The 19,831-nt window shown below is 30.8% G+C and overlaps 1 protein-coding gene across 1 annotated transcript; it reads right to left on the bottom strand.

Moving 5' to 3' along the window:
* Positions 1-2,485: 2,485 nt before the first annotated feature.
* LOC126680104 (beta-glucosidase 13-like) lies at positions 2,486-9,778 on the bottom strand. Its single transcript, XM_050375152.2, has 13 exons — positions 9,488-9,778; positions 9,118-9,181; positions 8,958-9,016; positions 7,021-7,099; positions 6,722-6,799; positions 6,531-6,618; positions 6,068-6,317; positions 5,303-5,415; positions 4,325-4,548; positions 3,849-3,883; positions 3,406-3,508; positions 3,214-3,316; positions 2,486-2,847 (listed from the first exon to the last, which is right to left on the bottom strand). The coding sequence occupies exons 1-13, from the start codon at positions 9,641-9,643 to the stop codon at positions 2,610-2,612; spliced, it is 1,590 nt and encodes a 529-aa protein (XP_050231109.1). The 5' UTR covers positions 9,644-9,778; the 3' UTR covers positions 2,486-2,609.
* Between the last annotated feature and the right edge of the window lie 10,053 nt (positions 9,779-19,831).

Below are 19,831 nucleotides of genomic sequence, written 5' to 3'. Positions count from 1 at the left end.
TGCAACTTTTTTCGTTAACATGACGAGAATCGTTAGGCAATGCATATGTAACTATGAGATAAATTGTAATGGTCACCAACCCTGGTCAGGTATTAAAAGATCTATCACCTTGGGTGTTTGTCCTATGGTAAAAATGCAAACATCTCTTTTTCGGACAGGTTGAAATATGATAAGAGAATGGTGTACAATGATGATTCTCAGAGACACCCGTCCAAAGTGCTCCTAGGTGTGTGTAGGGGTTGTTTGTTCGCGAGAATGGATTCATCGTCAAGTCAGTTTGGGGGGTCAATTGAATTTTTTATTCTTAATTATTTGGTGACGAGCTAGCTCTCCGTTTGTCAGAATTCAAGTTGACTAGATCGACTTATAGTGGCAAAGTTGAAGAACTGGAGTGTATTTATCGCAATTAACATTATCCAAAGGAAGTATGATACAATTTTATGAAATTGGACTAATTATAATGCATTAGGATTTTTGGGTCAATTTATATGTGGACTAAATTGCCAAAATTCAACTTTAGTGGCCTTAGAAGTCTTTTTTGGCACACTTAGGGACCGAAATAGCTCTTTTGCCACTTTTTTTTTCATGGCATATACTGATAAATACAAAATTAACTAATAACAAACCTAAAATAGAGTCCTAGTTTAACCAAAACTCTTACCTAGCTAACCTAAACCTAGCTAACTACTATATATACCACCTTATGTATATTAATTAAAGAGTGAACAATTCATACACCAATTAAATAATTAAATATAATTATTGATATTCAAACCCTAATTTTCAGCCACCGCCATCAATTTTCAGCCACCATTCACACCCAGCAATCAATCAAATCAAGCTTCTACACTTTATAACTTCAAGCATGCTGCACAACGTTCTACATTGGATTGTCTGGGTCACCAGAAAACGACACCAAGACTAAAAATGATATTTTGAGGATCATACAACATTATAATAATAAAACATGGCAACAGCGGAAACATGTCATACTTGGTTATAAAAATCGATCCTCTCGGACAACACCTGAGGAAACACCAACATAGACAACACAAGCTAAACGCTACTAATATTACTACTGCGGTTCTAGAGTTTAAAAATTTTACAATATCAAAGAAAATGATCCCGAGGAAGTAAAACATCGGATTTGACACGCTTTGAGATAAAACACCTAAAAATATTAAAATCTACTGGTCAGGAAAAATCTGGTGAGTTCAAAAATATATATTCAAATACTAAGCGAGAAAACCCTTTTTGAAAACATTTAGTATCATTGTTATTGAATCATATTCTAAACCTCGAATCCAAATAATCCTAGATCATCGAATCCAAGTGAGCGTGACTCCCAAGAACTTAACCACCGAGACGTTACAACGATCGAACACTTATACTATTTATAGGAACAAACTCCTATAATATGAACACCTATTCTAGTGAGATGCAATCGCTTATTGAGATAATTACTAAGCTAAATAAAAACAAAAGGATAATTGATAATTGATAATTTTTGGGCTCAAAAACCCGAGTCAGCCTACTTGAGCTCTTTTTGGACCAGTGTAACAATATCTGAGCGGTCTTTCACTATGTCTAGAAGCCGATTGGCGAAAAACAACCATATAGAACTGGACGGTTCTCCAAAGCACGCCACATTACGAATAAATCAAGTTTCAAAATATTTTCAGTAGAGGGAAGAACCGGGGATTTACGCTATAGTTATAATTATGCCAACCTCATCTTTCCTCGTTTATAGTGTACGAGGTAATACTGTGAAATTAAATACCAAAATGGTAAAAAAATTAAACTGAGCCACGCTACAATCATTTTGATTTCCAAATATTACAGCAAAGTCACGAAATATGACATACCCATATACTTGGTTGAATGTTATACTCAAATTTCTATTAGTTTGGGGGATAACATTGTGACTTATTCTTATCCCTACTTTTATGGCTTTCGATCTCTGATTCATATGCTATTGTTCCTCCATCGCTATTTTTGTGGGATACATTTAGTTCTCGGTTCATCTCGTAGGTTTCTATATCTATCATGTCGTTTATTAATTGTTTTACCTAGTTTTAAGTTTTAACTCCTAAAATTGAACTCAATCGACGAAAAATTCTTAGATACATTCAGTCCCCCACGTCATCTATAAATTAAACTTATCATATTATAACACGTCATTAAAATAATGACACAATCGTAATATTACTATTCAAAAGTGTAAAAAAGTAATAAACAAAATTACGATAGTGACACAATTGTAATGACGTGTCATGATGTGATAGACTAGTACATGAATGACGTGATAGACTAGTACATGAATGACGTGATAGACTGAATCTACCTAAAAATCTCTCCTCAAATCGACTTTTAGTTGAATTTCAAGTTTTAAATTTTACACCCTATATCTATTGTAGTCATATTATTCAATGGAGTTTTTGGTTTGACCATTTTTCATCACTCATATGAGAAACAAGACCACAAATCAGGTGCAAGTGATATTTCAAACTTCCATTTATTTGAACGACACAGAGGGTTAACTTAAACAGTGTCTCAACCTTATTTCATAACTTAAAATTAAAATGAACTTAAAAACACAATGTATATAATTAAAACTCTTGTTTATCCTGATTTTGGAGTAGACGCAAAGGGCATTTGGGGCCAGCAGTGGAGTTTTTATCCTTCAAGAATTGGTTGAACCAACCAACGGAGAGCTTGGGAGTTCTCATCAACTTATTGTTGGTATCGGTAGCATATAATCCCATCCTCACCGTATAACCACTCGCCCACTCAAAGTTGTCTATGAATGACCATGCAAAATATCCCTTTACTCTAACTTTGTCTTCACTGTCAAAATTTAAATAAATCAATCCATTTTTTACCTTACTTACAATAAGTGCACCATCCATTTTGATATATTATCAGCGAGTCAAAACAAAAACTTAAAATTGAGTTCATGTGAAAATTAGCACAAAAAAGTTGAATTTTTTTAATTTTTTAAAAATCTATTCAAATATTTAAAAGATTGTGAATCTGTCAAAGTTTAATTAATTTGCTCGAAGTCTATCTGATTTTGTAGAATTGATTTAATTGTGTCTATGTGGCATCTAAAACTGGTATAAATATAAAATTATAATTTATTCAAACCACGTGACATTTTAATCGGTAATTTATTCTGAAACATGTATTCTTAATATCAAGAAATTGGCTTACCAAATGGCTCGAAACACATTCCAAAGATGGCTTCGATGATATTTTATCCTCCATAAATCTTTAAGAGCTTCCTCCGGTGGGAAGGTGCTATTGTCACCAACTCCTGAACAAAATTATATTTAAAATATGAATAGTTTGAACTAATTAAATTATAAGAAAATCTATTTTTGGAATGTGAAAAAAAACACTTACCATTTTCAGTAATATAAATTATTGGATCTTCATATACATTTTTGGTGTAGTTTAACAGGTTTTTGATCCCTTCTGGAACAACATACAACCATGAGGGAGAAGCCTGCAAATTTATTCCCTGGTTAATTAATATGTAACATTTTTTGTTCTAATTGGAAAATTCATGGATCAGGATTAGGTAAGAATTTCCCATTAATTATAGGTTGATAAACACGGCCCCATCGATCTCATAATTTCATTTTTTGATTCTATATGCTTCCAAGATTATAGGGATTGTTTTTAAGAGAATTACAGCACATTAATTAGTATAAATTACTCAAAAAAAAATTAGTATAAATTTTTTTGTTTGGTAATTTCATAAGATGTTCTGAAAGAGTTCCAACTATAAACCTTTAATTAATATAAATTTTAAATACAATCAAAAAATATATTTAGATACTAACCTGCTCACCAATAGGCTTTCCTTCTTTATTATACGCTGTTAACAAGTAATTGAAATTTTGAATTACAATTAGTCTGCATATTAATATTATTTTATAAAGGGATAAAAGTTATATATGCCCGTTACGTTTGGCAAAAGATCACTTATACTCTCATGGTTTTGAAAAGTATAAACATATATATCACTAAGTTATTAAATAGGTTTTTTTTTAAGCTTTCACACTCAAACTAACACTGTTAGGTACATATATGACGCGTTTCCAGAAAATCATTGGTGGCCTAAAGAAGCCATTTAAAAACGTTATTGGTCTTTTAGCACCTTTTCAAACCATAAAGGCATATGTGATCCTTAGCCATAACGGTAGGGGCAATTATGAACCTTTTTCCTTTTATAATTTCTTTTAATGATGTTGTAAATGAAATGAGCATTAGGTATTATATATGTAGTCTAAATTAATTGAAATTTCAAGAAACTCACTTGTCAAACTAACTTGCATATCTGTTGTGTATCTAAAATGATCTGGAACAGGTTTAGGACTAAGAATATCAGAAACATAATTTGAAGTATAATAGTTGAGGCCAACGAAATCATATGATCCTTTTAGCAGCTGAGAGTCTTCGTCTGTAATAATCGGCAACCGATTTCCAACTAAATTCCGCATAACCCTCGGATAATGACCATGGGTTATGGGTTCCATAAACCTGTAAACACAATAAAATTTCGAATATTATCCTTGAATGTCAGCTAATTTTCTAATAGAGTAATACGTTTATGAAACGATTAAAATATTTTAATATTTTACCGCATTATTAAACTATTCGGTAACTTTTGCGAGATCGATTATTAAAAAAGATTTACATACCACATACATATAGTCAAAGTTAAATTATAAATTAGTAAAGGAAATGAATCTATATAGTATATAGGCTTAATCACTCAAAAGCCCCCTATCTTTAAACTTTTTTCTAATTACACCCCGATGTAGGAAAATCCTCTCAAAAACCCCCTATCTTTAAATTCTTTTTCAATTGTACCCCAAAGTAGTAAATTGATCTCTTTTCACATGGAAAAAAATTTAAAATAAATTTTTATTTTTAATCTATATTCTAATTAAACGCTAATATTATTAATGATGTAAAAAGACATTCTTCCTAAATTTATATCCAATAACTTTTTCAAATCAAAACTATAAAAATTTCTAATTTGGGGTACAATTGAAAAAAAATCTAAAGATGGAAAGATTTTTCAACGTCAGGGTGCAATTGGAAAGGAATTTAAAGGTGGGAGGGTTTTGAGAGAAATTTTCAACGTCAGGGTGCAATTGTAAAGGAATTTAAAGGTGGGAAGGTTTTGAGAGAAATTTTCAACGTCAGGGTGCAATTGAAAAGAAATTTAAAAATGAAGGGCTTTTAAGTGATTAGGCCTAGTATATAATGTGGCTAGAGAAATACCTACCAACCAAATATGAAATCAAGGTATCGACTGGTTGCGTTACGGTCAGCTTCACTGCCGGAGTAAGGTACGCCAAAAGTTACATCGAGTGTTATTCCAATCTTGCCAACAGTGTTCTAGAGGTACAATTAACAAAACGGGTAATTAGTAGGCAATTGAATAATTATAGACGATCAAAATAACTTCCAAATAATTGATTTTTTCAGAAAAAAATTAAATATGGACTTTTTAAAATTTGAAGTGGTTGGTTATAATAATGATACTCAATTGTTTTTAAAAGGATACAAATATGATTCTTTTTTAATATTCTGGAGGGATCAGAAACTAAATAATTATTAATTTAAAGAAGGCAGAAGCATCAATTGACAATGTTACGAGGTAAATTATAGAGGAAATTACGTCATGTAAGTTTTTTAATTTTTTTTATAAAAGTAGACTCTGGTTTTTATTTTTATTTTTGATAATTTAGAAAGAGAGGAGCGCTTGTGGGAGCAATCAAACTCACAACCTAGCAGTTTGCTGCTTAGCGCATATATCATTTGAACTATAACTCTGATTTTTTGTTGTTGTAAAAATATCTTTTTAATTTTTTTTAAATATGCTTTTTTTTTTCAATCTATCAATAATCTATCGACAATCTACCAATAGTTTACCAAAAACGTATTTTTTTTCAATGGAAAATTTACAGCGTGTTTTTGCAAATATTTAGCTGAAAACATGTATTTTTTTTTTAAAAAAACCCCTAAATTATTGATAAGATTTACTAACTAGTTTCCTGTATTGTTGGACGGCTTTGGCATGAGCCAGAAGCAAATGATGAGCAACTTTGTAAGGTTCAGTGCCTGAGTTTCCAGCAGCGCATGCTTTATTCACCCAAGATGAACATCGCCCCGGAGCCAAACTGCCCGTATCATACCCAAATACCGTAAATATATGCGGTTCGTTAAAAGTTATCCAATGCTTCACTTTATTGTTGAATCTTTTAAAACAAAGCGCTGCAAAATCCTCAAAATCGGACCTATAAAACATCAAATAACCACATATTTTTTAATTTCAACATGAAAAATTTATCGTTTTAACTTCAATTATTATAACCAACATGCTTACAGTATACCAATGAGCTATAACTCAAATGATATAAGCGCTAAACAGCAAACCGCTAGGTCATGGGTTTGATTCCTCTCACAAGCGTTTCCCTCTTTCCTAATTATAAAAAAAAAAACATGCTTACACTATCTTAGGACTTCTAAAACCGCCGTACTTGACTTCAAGAGCTTCAGGAACATCCCAGTGAAAGAGAGTCGCAAAAGGCTCCATGCCTGCATTTATATTACTATAGATTATCTACTTATAACACTTATAAAAATTTTAATTACGCGTTACGGAATTTCTTGATTGCTAGTAGAGGAGACAGAGAGACACCATTTTTTATAATTTCATCAATAACTCTATCGTAAAATTCAATTCCTTCCTCGCTTACTCCTTCGCTTATATTCCCAGCTGCAATTATGAAAATTTTCAAAATTATTACTGCATATTATATATATATATATATATATATATATATATATATATATATATATATATATATATATATATATATATATATATATATATATATATATATATATATATATATATATATATATATATATATATATATATATATGTTAAGAGATGTAATTTGTTTGATTTTGGCAAAATATAATATATAAACTTACTAGGTATTACTCTTGCCCATGAAATGGAGAATCTGAAACCATTCATCCCTAGTTGCTTATTCATATCTTCGGTATCGTTCTAAACATAAGAACCCAATCATTACATGGACTTTTGCTAAAATTATTAAAGGTTAATATTATTAAACACTTTCTCGAAATGGTAGTATTTGAGTGTGCGCAGACTTTTCTAGTAGTCGAAGTTAGTTATTTTGCCATTTCTCATAGCCATTTAATATATTTATCATTCATAAAAACAAACAAAAAACTTAATAAGATTATGTCAAACTATTTCAGTTCCCCTAGTTTTAAAAGATTAAAGGCCTAATTATTTAAAAACAACCCACGTTCAACTTTTTTTTTTATTTATATCCTGACCTAGAAAAATTTTCATTTGTACCCTATTTCGGGTTTTTCTTTTTCATCTCTACCCCAACTAAGGGTACAATTGACAATTTACATAATTTAAGAATAAAACGTTAATAACAACTAAATAGAAGAATTTTACCATATTTTTTTTATTTGGACAAATACAAACAAGTACTTTAACTTTAAAAAACATTAAATAAGTCCTAACAATTAATTATTTTTTAAAAAATTATTAAAGAATTAAATTCTTAAAAAAAATTCCGATCTACCACTATACTTCTCCGGTTTACAAACCCGTCACTAAATTTAAACAAAAAAATTATTATTTTTTGACTTTTATACTCCTCTGCCCGAACCGTCGACGTCCACTCTACATGGAAAAAAAGGAGCAGCAGCTCCTCCTTCATGTTTCTCCGTGGAAGGAAGAACACGCTGCTCCTCCTTCATGTTCCTCCGTGGAAGGAGGAACACGCCGTTCCTCCTTCCATGGAGGAACAGAGACACGCCGTTCCTCCTTCCACGGAAGGAGGACGGCGGTAGTGGGTCAGAATTTTTTTATTTTTATGTAAAATTTAATTCGGTTTTTGATATTTAAAAAAATATTAATAATTAATATAAATTAAATAATTATTATTAGTTGATTTTTTTAAAAAGAGATGATATTTTTGTAAAATTAATAACATTTACGTCTAATTAGAATAGGTTAAAAATAAAAGTCTATTTTAATTTTTTTAGATGAAAAAATATCAATTAAGTGCTTTAGGATAGAGGTGAAAACGAAAAACCTGAAATAGGATACAATTGAAAATTATTTTAGGTCGGGGTATAAACGAAAAAAAATTCAACGTGGGGTGTTTTTAAGTAATTAGGCAAAGATTAAATGATCAAATTGTCTATTCCTTCATCGGTTAATTACGTTAGTTGACTTTAATCAAATGATATATCTTATTATTATAAAAAATTGATTTGGTTTCTAAATTTATTTTTAGTACTCTTTAAAATCATAAAAATCAAACAAATTTTTAAAAATATCTTTTAATTATTTACAAAAATATAATTTCTAGAAAACAGTTTATATTCTTTAATAATTATAATGATAACAATTATTATTATTTGAAATATTATAAAAATTAAATCAGTTGAAATAATTTTAACTTTAATTAAATTTTAGCTACATATTATATTTGAAATTATTAATTTTAATCAAACTTTAATTTTTCATATGTGGCATATTAACTGTATTATTACTACAGATATTTAGAGTACTTTTTGACTACTGAGAGAAAATTATACTCCTAATCTTATTTAAATTTTGTAAAAGATGCATATACGCTCTTAAACTTTTATGAAAGAATATACAAATTTCTAAAACTTGGTGCAATCGGTTTAAATAAACTCTTTAGACTGACTAAGTTTATTTTTCAATTAGAAAAAGAATTAATTTGCATCGATTTTATAAATTTAAAAACCGGGTTGCATCGAATTAGAATTGAAATATGCATTCATCAAAAGCTTTTACGCCTTGCTGCTGTAATTGACCCATGCAGATATATAGTTGAAGAATTTCTTACTTTGTAAAATTTATAAAAATCAGTGGCAACATCTCCATTGCTGCCATCATCTATCCTTCCTATACAAATTGAGAAGAAATATAATTTGGATACAATTACTTGTATCGCACGTTTTGATTATTCTAAATAATAAGTAAACAGAATTTAAGTGATGAAAAACCTGGATAGTTATGTGAAAATGTATCCCATATGTTAATTCCTCTCTTATCAAGTCCACCTTCAGTCTGAATATTCCATAACAAAAATGTTTTTATGTGCATGCCACAATTTTAAGCCAAAACGAACAATGTAATAATGTGTGTGTGTGTGTGTGTATATATATATATATTAGAGAAACGGAGATTGTGAAATAATCATATACATGGATTTTGAGTTCGAGTCTCTTCATCTATATTTATATGAGATTAATTGTATTTATAGCGATACACTTGTAATATCGTATTATTTTGTTAATCGACAGATTTATAAGTTTATCAAATTTGCACTATATCGTCATTTATCTAAAACTTGATTGGTAATATTTAGTTTACCTGATAAGCAGAAGTAGCAGTTCCCCAGATAAAACCATCAGGAAAAACACTGCTATTAAACTTGCTCATTTCAGGAATCTCTTCACTCTGTGACAAATTCACTATCAGCAGCACAACCATTCCTAACAAAATCAATCTTTTAGCTCCCATAATCATTAGTATTTTCTATGGTTTCAAGCTTTGGTGTTCACTTTCTCATGCTAATACCCCCTTTTATATATTAATGATCCTGAATAGTTGTTGGCACGGTGGAACTATTCTTAGGCTAGGATAGACTCCACTCTTGGTGAGATTAATTTTTTTTAAAAGTAAGGTTAAACTCGAGCCGATGGAAAATAAAAGAAAATTAAAAATTAAGTACATGCTGGAAAAAAAACTTTGAATCTGTTGGCTATATGTTGTGGCTGATTCAGAAATATTTTATAAGGTAGTCAAAATTATATCAAAAGTTTGTAAGATGGACAAAATTTAAATTTTAAGGTGGGCAGTACTACAAATTTTAAGACGGCTAAACTATACTATAAACTTGTATATTCATATATTTATAAAGATTCAAAATAATAAGGCAAGCAACTGCCCAGCATAAGTTTTTCTTAGGTCCGCCCCTGGCTATATGCCAACCATACTTGGATCATTATACTTATGTTTTCTTAAAGCATTTTAAAGAAATATTTATAAATTGTTTTACTGTTTGTTCTTTATTTTTGTTGTTGGCAAGGGAACCTCTAGCGGATTCCGACCATCTGGATAAATATCCCACAGCTCGGATATTTCTACTTAGGCCTTCAATAACTAGTCCAAATGCTTTTAGTAAGTTATTTGTGGCGAGTGCGGTCTGTAGGGATTCATCCGGGTTGTCCTCTTTGGCATTCAGATTTCCTCTGATATTCCGGGCGACAGTTTGTTGTGTCAGTCTGGCACAGCCAATGTCATAAGCAAAACTTCTTAACCCTGCTAGTGTTATTGATTCCATCCAGCTTATTATTGAAAATTGTGTTGCCGTTGCGAAAGCTCGATTAGTTCACTTCCAGCCCATCCGAAGACAGTGTAATCAAGTTGCACATACCTTAACTAAATGGGGTATTTTTATCCATAAAGATTGTATTATTAACGTCAAAGTTTCTTTCCCGGTCAATAAACTTATTAATTCTTTTCTTTGACTAATAAAGTTTAATTTTTCATTTCAAACAAAAAAGTTCCACCTAAATCTGCAAATGATTTTATTAGAAAAATAAGAGCACCTTAATCCGCAACCCGTATTAATGATAAAATTATGGCAAGAGAGATTTTCATTTCTTTTTGTGTTTTTTTATATCGCTTAATTTAATAGCTTGTGTTTCATATAAAGTTGGCACAATCTATCTTAATTAAAACTCCCAATATTGTTTTTCGTTTTTTGTCTCTGAACATTTTTTTTTATTTGGTTTTTTTATTTTCGAAAATGTTTTTTATGAACTTTTTCTATTTATTTACTTTGTCTATATATTTTTTAAAATAATTTTACTTGCTCTCTGAACTAATGGAAAGTTTACTACATTTCCACATTTCTGTTAACAGAAAAACTTCATATAATTGTTTTCAGAAATATAGGGAGCAAGTAACAAACAAACACGATTAAAGACAAAGTAAAAAAAATAAAAAAATACATAGATCTTAATTTATCTATAAAATTCTGTATACGTAGAAGTTATCTATTTCTCTTTACTGTAAATATGAGACTGGATTTGGGTCCATCTGAAATGAGAGATTCGATCGAAAGAAAATATCGAACGTATAAACAACTCCGAGAATAAATAATTAAGAGAAAATAATGAATTTGTAGTTTAATAATTAAAAAGAAAGTGCAGAGTAACTTATAAATAGTACTGACGTTTACTTTACCGAGAGACAATTAATCTTGTATGATATAAGTTTCATCAAGATTCACTATAGGACTTTAAAAATTTTACTTTTTCTTATTATGATGGAAAATGAAATATTCCAACATGAGACTGAGGCTTAAACATTTGTACAATCAGTACCACTATCCTAATATTAGAATGACTAAAAAATACTTTATAATTAGTGTTAATAAGATATTCAAATGTCATCTCATCAATTACCTAACAAAGTTTTTTATTTTTCTAATGTAAGAATTGTAGCTGCTCAATTAAGCTTAAAGATTCAGTAAAAGTTAATCACAGTTTGCTTATGGACAATGTTTAAGCAAGCGTAAAAGCAAGGTTCATGTAAACGTGTACTGTAACTTGTTATAATTAAGGACAAAATAGAACTGTTATGTAATAATTGGCTAGATGTTACTTATAGTGACGGAGTTAAGGTGGAACAAGCTGCGGCGGCTGCCTCACCTTACCGGAAAAAGTCCTTACGAGGCCGGATCTAGCCACCACAGCCGTCCCAGTTCCACCGTGTCGCCCGTTATTAACTTAGGGAAATGTTGCAGGTCAAACTGTTCATGGGTCTGGTATCCGCCCTGGCCCATTCGTCTTGGGCCGGGTTTGAGAATGATTTTTGGTCTCAACTCTTAAGTCCGGTCCGAACCCGAAAAAACCCGCCTATGGACTTTTAATATTGTCAATAAATCAAGGGTTTTTTTTATAAATTACAGAAAATGAGCTATTTTTTTTATACGGCTCAATCCAAACCTCTACTTTCCCTATCTCATTTTCGTACTATGATAATCTTTATTTCAAATTCATTTTTTATACGTATTTTTTTTTATTTCTCTCAACCATGCTTCTTTTCCTGTGAATGAAAATTTCCACGATTTTTGCTTCTTTTTCATGATTTCTTCTCCTTCTTCTACGCGGTCTCCATTATTCTATTTTAATTTTGAACTCATTTTCTCCACGAACTTCTCCTCTATGAAATCCTGTTAAGCTCTTGTTTTTTTAAAAAAAAAATAGGTTTTGTTGAGTTCTCGATACTTGCATTTGATCCATTTGTGTTGTTTGTATTGTGTTCTGCATTGATCTATTATTCTTGTTTTTTCGAATTATGTCAGTCTTATTTCTAGGGTTTTATTGTTAATTTTTTTTTATAATTTGTCTGTCTTTTGCTTAATCTGTTTTGAAATTAGTTTGTTTAATCTCATTAATTGTTGTTTGTTAATTGAAATCATGACATAGGTTTTAGTTTTATTTTTTAATTTCAATGATTGTTCTTTAATTCTTTTTTGTTAATTTGATTAATTTTTAAATTATTAGGTATTTTAATGTAACTGCTTTTTTTATTTTTGTGTAATTTATTTAATTTTTTACTTTATTTGTTTTGAAATTATCTTATTTAATTCTATTAACTGTTATTTTGTTGATTGAAATCATTGATACTCATATTTATATAGTACTTTTCAAGTATAATTGTTAGTAATATTTCATATTTTTGGAGGAAATTATGCTTGGAAGGTGTTTATTTCGTAAGTTATTGCTCATGGAGTGAAGCGGAGCGATTTGGAGCGATTCCATGAAGTTTGAAAGAATTTGGTGTTTTCTGGAAAAAAATTCCTAGTTATTTGATTTTGACTAGTTTCAGAATTTGACAAAACTGAAGAATTAAGCAAAACTGAAGAATTTGATAAAATTGAGGAATTTGACAAATCCTCACAACTAGGCAAAAAAAGTAATCTTCCCACCCCCTTTGCTGAATTGTGAAGTGTGACAGGCGGAAAAAGTGAACAATCCGACAAAAGATTTTATCTGACAACCTTCCTTGTCGAATTGTGAAGATTTGACGGGCACCAAAAGTCCACAATCAGGCAAAGAATTTTCTGCGAATTAAAATACTCCAAAATCCTATTCCTACTCGGATTTCGACTTCATGTTCCATTCTTATTGCAAGATACCTCTAGGACTTTCCATGTATATAGAGATGACTTGAGGCAATGTAATCTATGTAGTTTTTATTGTCTTTTCTATTCTACAAACAATTTGTCGTAGATTGATTTTGTTTATTCCTTAAAATTATTTCAAGACTTAAACTTTTGAAGCTTTGATTCGAAAGCTTGTGTTCCGAATAATTTCAGGTTTTTATTCAAGTATTTTTATTTCAATTGCTTGTTAATTATGTTTATAAATATGATTTGCTTAATTGAAACAAGTATGTCTAGCTGAATTAGTTGACTTGGAATATTGTGAGTAGTATGGATTTTAGATTTAAATTATGAAAACTAATCTTCTATGTATTTCTTTGTTAATGCAACCCTTTGTTATTGAGATTAATGCTTGTGATTAATTGGCCAATAATTACATGAACTTAGAATAAATTGTGAGGAGGGGACTTAAACAATTTAATCGGAAGAGGTAACCAAGGCATAATTACAAAGCATGGTCAGACCACCTGTCACGACCCAAATTCGAAGATCACGACCGGCGCTAGGGTATGGGTAATGGTCGAACTAAAACTCGTAGCAAGTCTCACGGATAAACATACAACATATAAACCTGCAAGAAACCACTGCTCGGGAGTAATCGAGACTCCAATCCAAGTCTAGCAGTTTATATAACAACTTAGATAACAATTTAAATATATGAAGTGCTCGGCTAAAATCCGAGACTCAACAGCATGCTTATATATAACAATATAAACCAACGCATACATGCCAAAGGTAATAACAAAATAATCGGACCAATCTGACAATTCAAATAATGATAAACAAATAAATAAACTAGCTCTACTACGGTCTAAAAGTTTAAAACAATTGACTAGTTAAATATTATAAAAACCTCGGAGAAATCAAAGAATCGGAGATGACCAAACTTTCAAATCATAAACCTGGAAAATTAGAAAAACAACGGGGTCAGATATACTGAGATGAGTTCATAATGCTATTTACATTTATTAAGATTCAAACCCTTAAAATCAAATCATTTTATACTAATATACTTATATACTTGATTATGGAATACATTATTGAAATAAAATCTCAAAGTATAACCCAAAGTAGATGGGAACAAATCCTCATCAATCCCAAAGTAAGCCAGACATACAATCAATCAATCCCATTACCGTGCACACATTTTCGATACTCGCCTATCGAGTAGCTCGTTCCAATCCAGATCCATAATCATTTAAAATAGTTCGTAAACAGTTGATATAATAAAATAATTTGCGGTACTTAATAAAGCGGTAAATAACACTATAAACTCACAGCTTGCCTATCCACGTGATAACCTTGGCAAGCAAGCTAACCCTGTGCTGACTCCGAAGCACGAGCAGACGACGGGTCTAAAAATAATGCACAAGTTAAAAACCATACAATCCTTAACTCTAAGAAAATACTAGACACCAAGTAGAACTAGCATTTCAATTCACAACCAAAGTACAAGCCATAGTAAAATATCATCCATACAAGCCAAATAACAAATAAGGCAAGTTAAACTTAGATGAGTTCTTACTTTTGAAATCAAATCTGAAGCTCTTAAATACTTAAATAATCATATTTAAAACCAATGAAATTTCCAAAGTAGTGTGTTGGCCTTAACCACTATATAGCTCAATACAACATGTCGGGCGACACAAGTTTAACCCGACCCAAATTATGCCAAAGCAAAACCCAAAGTAATAATCCTTTAATAAAAAAACCAAAGTAAATCAAATCCTTTAATAAAACAAAGTTGATTTGAAAACAAGAACTCATACTAAACTTAACAACACCAAGCCATATACCTTGCCAACACTTGGCAAGTTTCACCCAAAGTATATACAACACGTATAGATCGCCTAAAATGAACTTAACATTATTTATAACAAATTAACATGCTCAATTCAGATCTAAGATAGCCTACAATTCAACCAACAAAGCGAAGGAAAAACCTCACTTAGTTTGTATCAACTCCACCAATTGATTAAACGGCAATCCTAATTAAACCAACATCTTTTATATATCTTAAAACAGTTTTATAAAACATATTTCCAGCCCTTTACAAATGATTCCAAACCACCCTAAGCAGGAAACATAACATAAGCCAAAACAACGATTTAACCACCAATCAATTAGGCATCCAAAGTAACTTTTAAATTGTTTAAAATCAGCCCTTTAATAATATTTCCAGCCACTTAAATAAGTCCTTAAAACAGCGAATTATTATTAAGAACGACCTCCATTAACACCATTCTTAATTCTAGCCCAAAGAATCTAACGATACAATGAAAGCTCATTAACTAGCAACCTAAAATCAATTTCAAATAATATTACAGATTTTCATTTTTTTGCCTAAAACAGAATTATAACTCAAGAACATCAACCAATCGATACACTATTCAATCTAAAGGATCCATCCAATCCACCCAACGTATTGATAACAACAATAAGCCAAGTTAATCATCAAATCAACATTTTCATATTTATAAGCAAAGCAAAACAGCAAATATAGTCCATATCACCCAAGGTATTGATCTTAACAACAACCTAACAATATATAGATAATAAAACAAGAGATTAGAGCCACATACCTCTTGATAAGCCAACACAATCGAAAACCCAGAGTTAAAAGTGACCCAAAACAGCCTACAACCAATCAACGCAAAAGTTATAGGATTTAGAAGTGGTGGAAAACGATACATAAGGATTAAACCACAAGAGGAATGAAGAAAATACTTACCAAAGATCCAAAATAGGCTAAGGAATTGATAAGAGATGATATTCGGAGAGTATAAGCCGAATTAGCGTTTTTAGAAATGTTTAGAAAATGATTTAGGTCGAGTTAAGGTGGTATTTATAGAAAAATTACGATCTGCACAGTTACGTGTCGCGCCCGCCGAAATCCTTTCGGATCCGAAAATAATTAAATTTTTGAAAATAAAATCGAGACCACTTCAAACCCGAGGCTATACCCAAGACATCTCAAAACATATAATAAAAGGTTTGGAACTCGAAAACCACGATTTCAAGTATTCGAATCACTCAAACAAACCCCAAAGTGCATGATAAGCTTAACGGAACTAGTCGGAAAAATACGGGGTGTTACACCACCATGTTTGCGTTATGTGGTCTATGTGGATAATGTAATCTTAATGCTTTGGTTATAATTATGGGTTATTTTCTATTGTCCTGTACGCCGTGACAGTAAGGAAAATTGGGGATAGTCGGGTTATAATCAATTGGCTAGTTCGAGCCCGAAAGCGGGATTAGTGATTTTTGATCTATCCTCCATTGCATGTAACAATTAAAATTGATTGACATGTGTTAGACTTGAAAGGTATCGATAATCCATACGAAAGCAATATTCTGAGTTATTTGTTATTATTGTTTATTCTCTATTTTACTATTTGTTGTTTTTATTAGTTTAAATTAAATTCACTTAAAACCCTATTTTTGTTAATTCAATAATCTATTAACTATTTTGGTATTAGATTCAATTCCCTGGGAATCGACTTTTCTTATCACTTTATTACTTGTTTATTTGACATTGTACACTTGCGATTTTGAGCATCAATCATGATTTATAAAAGTTTGTTGTAGCTCATGTAGTGAAGAAAGTTGCGCAAACTTTCAAGCGTTCAAAGACGGATGAATTATTGCTGAAAAGGGTAAAATAAAGACATCGTATACTGAAGAAGAAAAAACTGTCAAGCATGTTTCATTCGGAACAACGAAGGAAGATAGGCGCTGGTGCGAAGAGAAAAGTTTTTGTTTGAACATGAAGAAGCCTCAGTCAAGAAATCGATGAAGGTATTGTTCATTTGATTTTATTTTGTATAGTTAATTTTGTTTAACTTGTAGTGATTATTTTCTGGTCTATTAGTGTATGTATTTTGTTCTGTTTTTGAAAGACATATTAATCTTTGTCTTTTCACTTGTTGACATGTTGTTGACATGATATTGATTGTGACGGTCACTTAAGACTAGGTCAACTTCTAGTTCTTCGAAGAAGAAACCTTTCAGAGAACCTGAAAAGATTTTGGATGATGCCTTTATTAAGGGATTTCATCTTTGTGATTTTGTGGAATGGAACCGGGTTTGTCAAAGCTTGGTTAAGTACGAGATATGGAAGACGGAAAACAATTATACAAGTGATGTTTAAGGAACTGTGCAGCTGCGAAAAGAATTGAGGAAAAAAAATGTTTTAAAATAGGTTTTTTTAATTTACGAACTATTGTGTTTGTTGTATGTATAATATTTTTTTTGTTTTTATATGTAAGGATGATATTAATTTTTTATTTGAATTATTGTTGTTATTTTTTCATATTGTTTTGAGTACTTACTCTGATAATTTCGTAATATGGTTCATTTATTTTGAATTTTTTGTACTTTTATTATTCTTTAGTAGAATTACTATTATCATATTAACAAGTTATCAACAGACTACAAGAATAGACGGGAATTGGCCTCAAATTGAAATTTTCATCCCATAAGATCTTCAACTGAAAAAAATAATCATTCACCGACAGATTATTTTGTTTAAAACCATAAATCTCATCTTGCAAATCTGACATTCTTAGAGTATCAGTTTGAGAAAACATGTCTGCTAAATCTTTTCAGACATCTAGAGAATTATCAATCCATTAAATTCTTTGAGCAGTTGAAGGTGACAAAGAATGCAAAATCCATGATAAAACCATAGTATTACAATGTTCCCAAACTGGATAAATCTGATCACTCTTTGATGGAACATGGATACTACCATCCATAAATTTCAGTTTATTTTTAGACAATAAACCCATTCCCATTTATCTAGACCAAGAATAAAAATTTGGACTATTTAGTAACAAAGAATCAGCTTGACTGACTATCACAATAAATCATTGTTGCAGCAGGCATTTCTATCTGAAGATCTAGCAAAAGATATTTTAACCATTGAATTTCACAAGTAATGTTAGCCAAAGCCCTATATTCTGCTTCAGAACTTGACTTTGAGACTGTAGGTTGTTTCTTTGTCTTCTAAGAAACTAATGAATCTCTTATGAAAACACAGAATCCAGTGATTGACTTTCTTGAATCTGGACAAGTTGTCCAATCTGAATTTGAGAAGGCCTTGATGCTTAAGTTGTTTGATGCTGGGAAAAAACGACCTTGGCCTGGTGATTGTTTCAAGTACCTCAACACTCTTGTTATTGTTGCATAATGCTTCTCAATTGGTGCATTTAAGAACTGAGACAACTGTTGTATAGCAAATGGAATATCTAGCCTTGTACTGCATAAATAAATCAACTTGCCTACTAATCTTCTATATACAGTATTGTCTTTATAAGGAAGACTATCATATTTGACTAATTTTGTGTCTGCAGTCATAGGAGTAGATACTAGTTTTTAATCAAGGAAGCCCATTTCCTTTAATAAATCCAGTGCATATTTCTTATGACATAAGTTAATGCCTGCCTTTGATCTTGCAACTTCTAATCCTAAGAAAAACTTCAAATTTCCCAGATCCTTTATCTTAAAAGTATTATCCAAGTATTGCTTGATAGACTTGATTTGTTCCAAATTATCTCCTCGTAAAATAACATCATCTACATACACTAAAAGTGCAATAACTGAGCCATCCTACATTCTTGTAAATAAAGAGAAATCTGATGAAGCTTGTGTAAAACCTTGAGATAATAATGCAGTTGTGAGTTTCAGATTCCACTGTTTGCTTGCTTGCTTTAATCCATATAAGGAATTATTAAGTTTGCAGACCATGTTTTCTAAACAGGAAAGTCCTTGTGGAATTTGCATATAAACTTCCTCATGCAAATCTCCATGCAAGAAGGCATTGTTAATGTCTAATTGCTGTAAAAACCATCCTTTTGAAGCTGGTATAGTAAAAAAAAACTCTAATAGTAGTTATTTTAGCAACAAGTGAAAAAATATCAATATAATCAATTCCATTTTGTTGTGTATAACCCTTTGCTACAAGCGTAGCTTTATACCTATCTATTGAACCATCACTGTTATGTTTTATTTTAAAAACCCACTTATATCCTATAGGTACTTTTCCTTCTGGTAACTTTGTTAAAATCCAGGTGTTATTGTGTTTTAAAGCATCTAGTTCTTTTTGCATAGCATCTTTCGAGAAAACATATTTTATAGCTTCATTATAGCTTTTAGGTTCTACTATTGATTGTATTTGGACAGAAAAAAACTCTGTGATTCTGGCTTAAATGATCATAAGAAAAAACTTTTGATATTGGATGAGGTGAAGTCCTTTGTTTATGACCAGAAATTTGACAGACATAATCCTGCAAAAACCTTTGTTGAATTGATATCTTAGTAAACCTCTTTAATGGTTCCATTCTACTTTGAATTTCAAAAATGATCATTTCTATCATTAGAAACATTCTCACAAACTATGTAGCATCTATAACTAAGTCATCTGCTAAAGAACCAATTACAACAGGTAATGAAACAGTAGGATCTATGATACT

This window comes from Mercurialis annua, linkage group LG5 (assembly GCF_937616625.2).
Source record: "Mercurialis annua linkage group LG5, ddMerAnnu1.2, whole genome shotgun sequence".
NCBI lineage: Eukaryota > Viridiplantae > Streptophyta > Magnoliopsida > Malpighiales > Euphorbiaceae > Mercurialis > Mercurialis annua.
Note: the sequence above shows the minus strand (reverse complement) of the source record. Positions and strands in the feature narration are given on the sequence as shown.

Coding starts and splice junctions, on each gene's coding strand:
- LOC126680104 (XM_050375152.2), bottom strand. CDS start 9,643: ATGATTATGGGAGCTAAAAGATTGATTTTGTTAGGAATGGTTGTGCTG. Junction 4,549..5,302: donor CTTGATTTCATATTTGGTTG/GTAGGTATTTCT, acceptor TTGTGTTTACAG/GTTTATGGAACCCATAACCC. Junction 3,317..3,405: donor AATTTATATTACTGAAAATG/GTAAGTGTTTTT, acceptor AATTTTGTTCAG/GAGTTGGTGACAATAGCACC.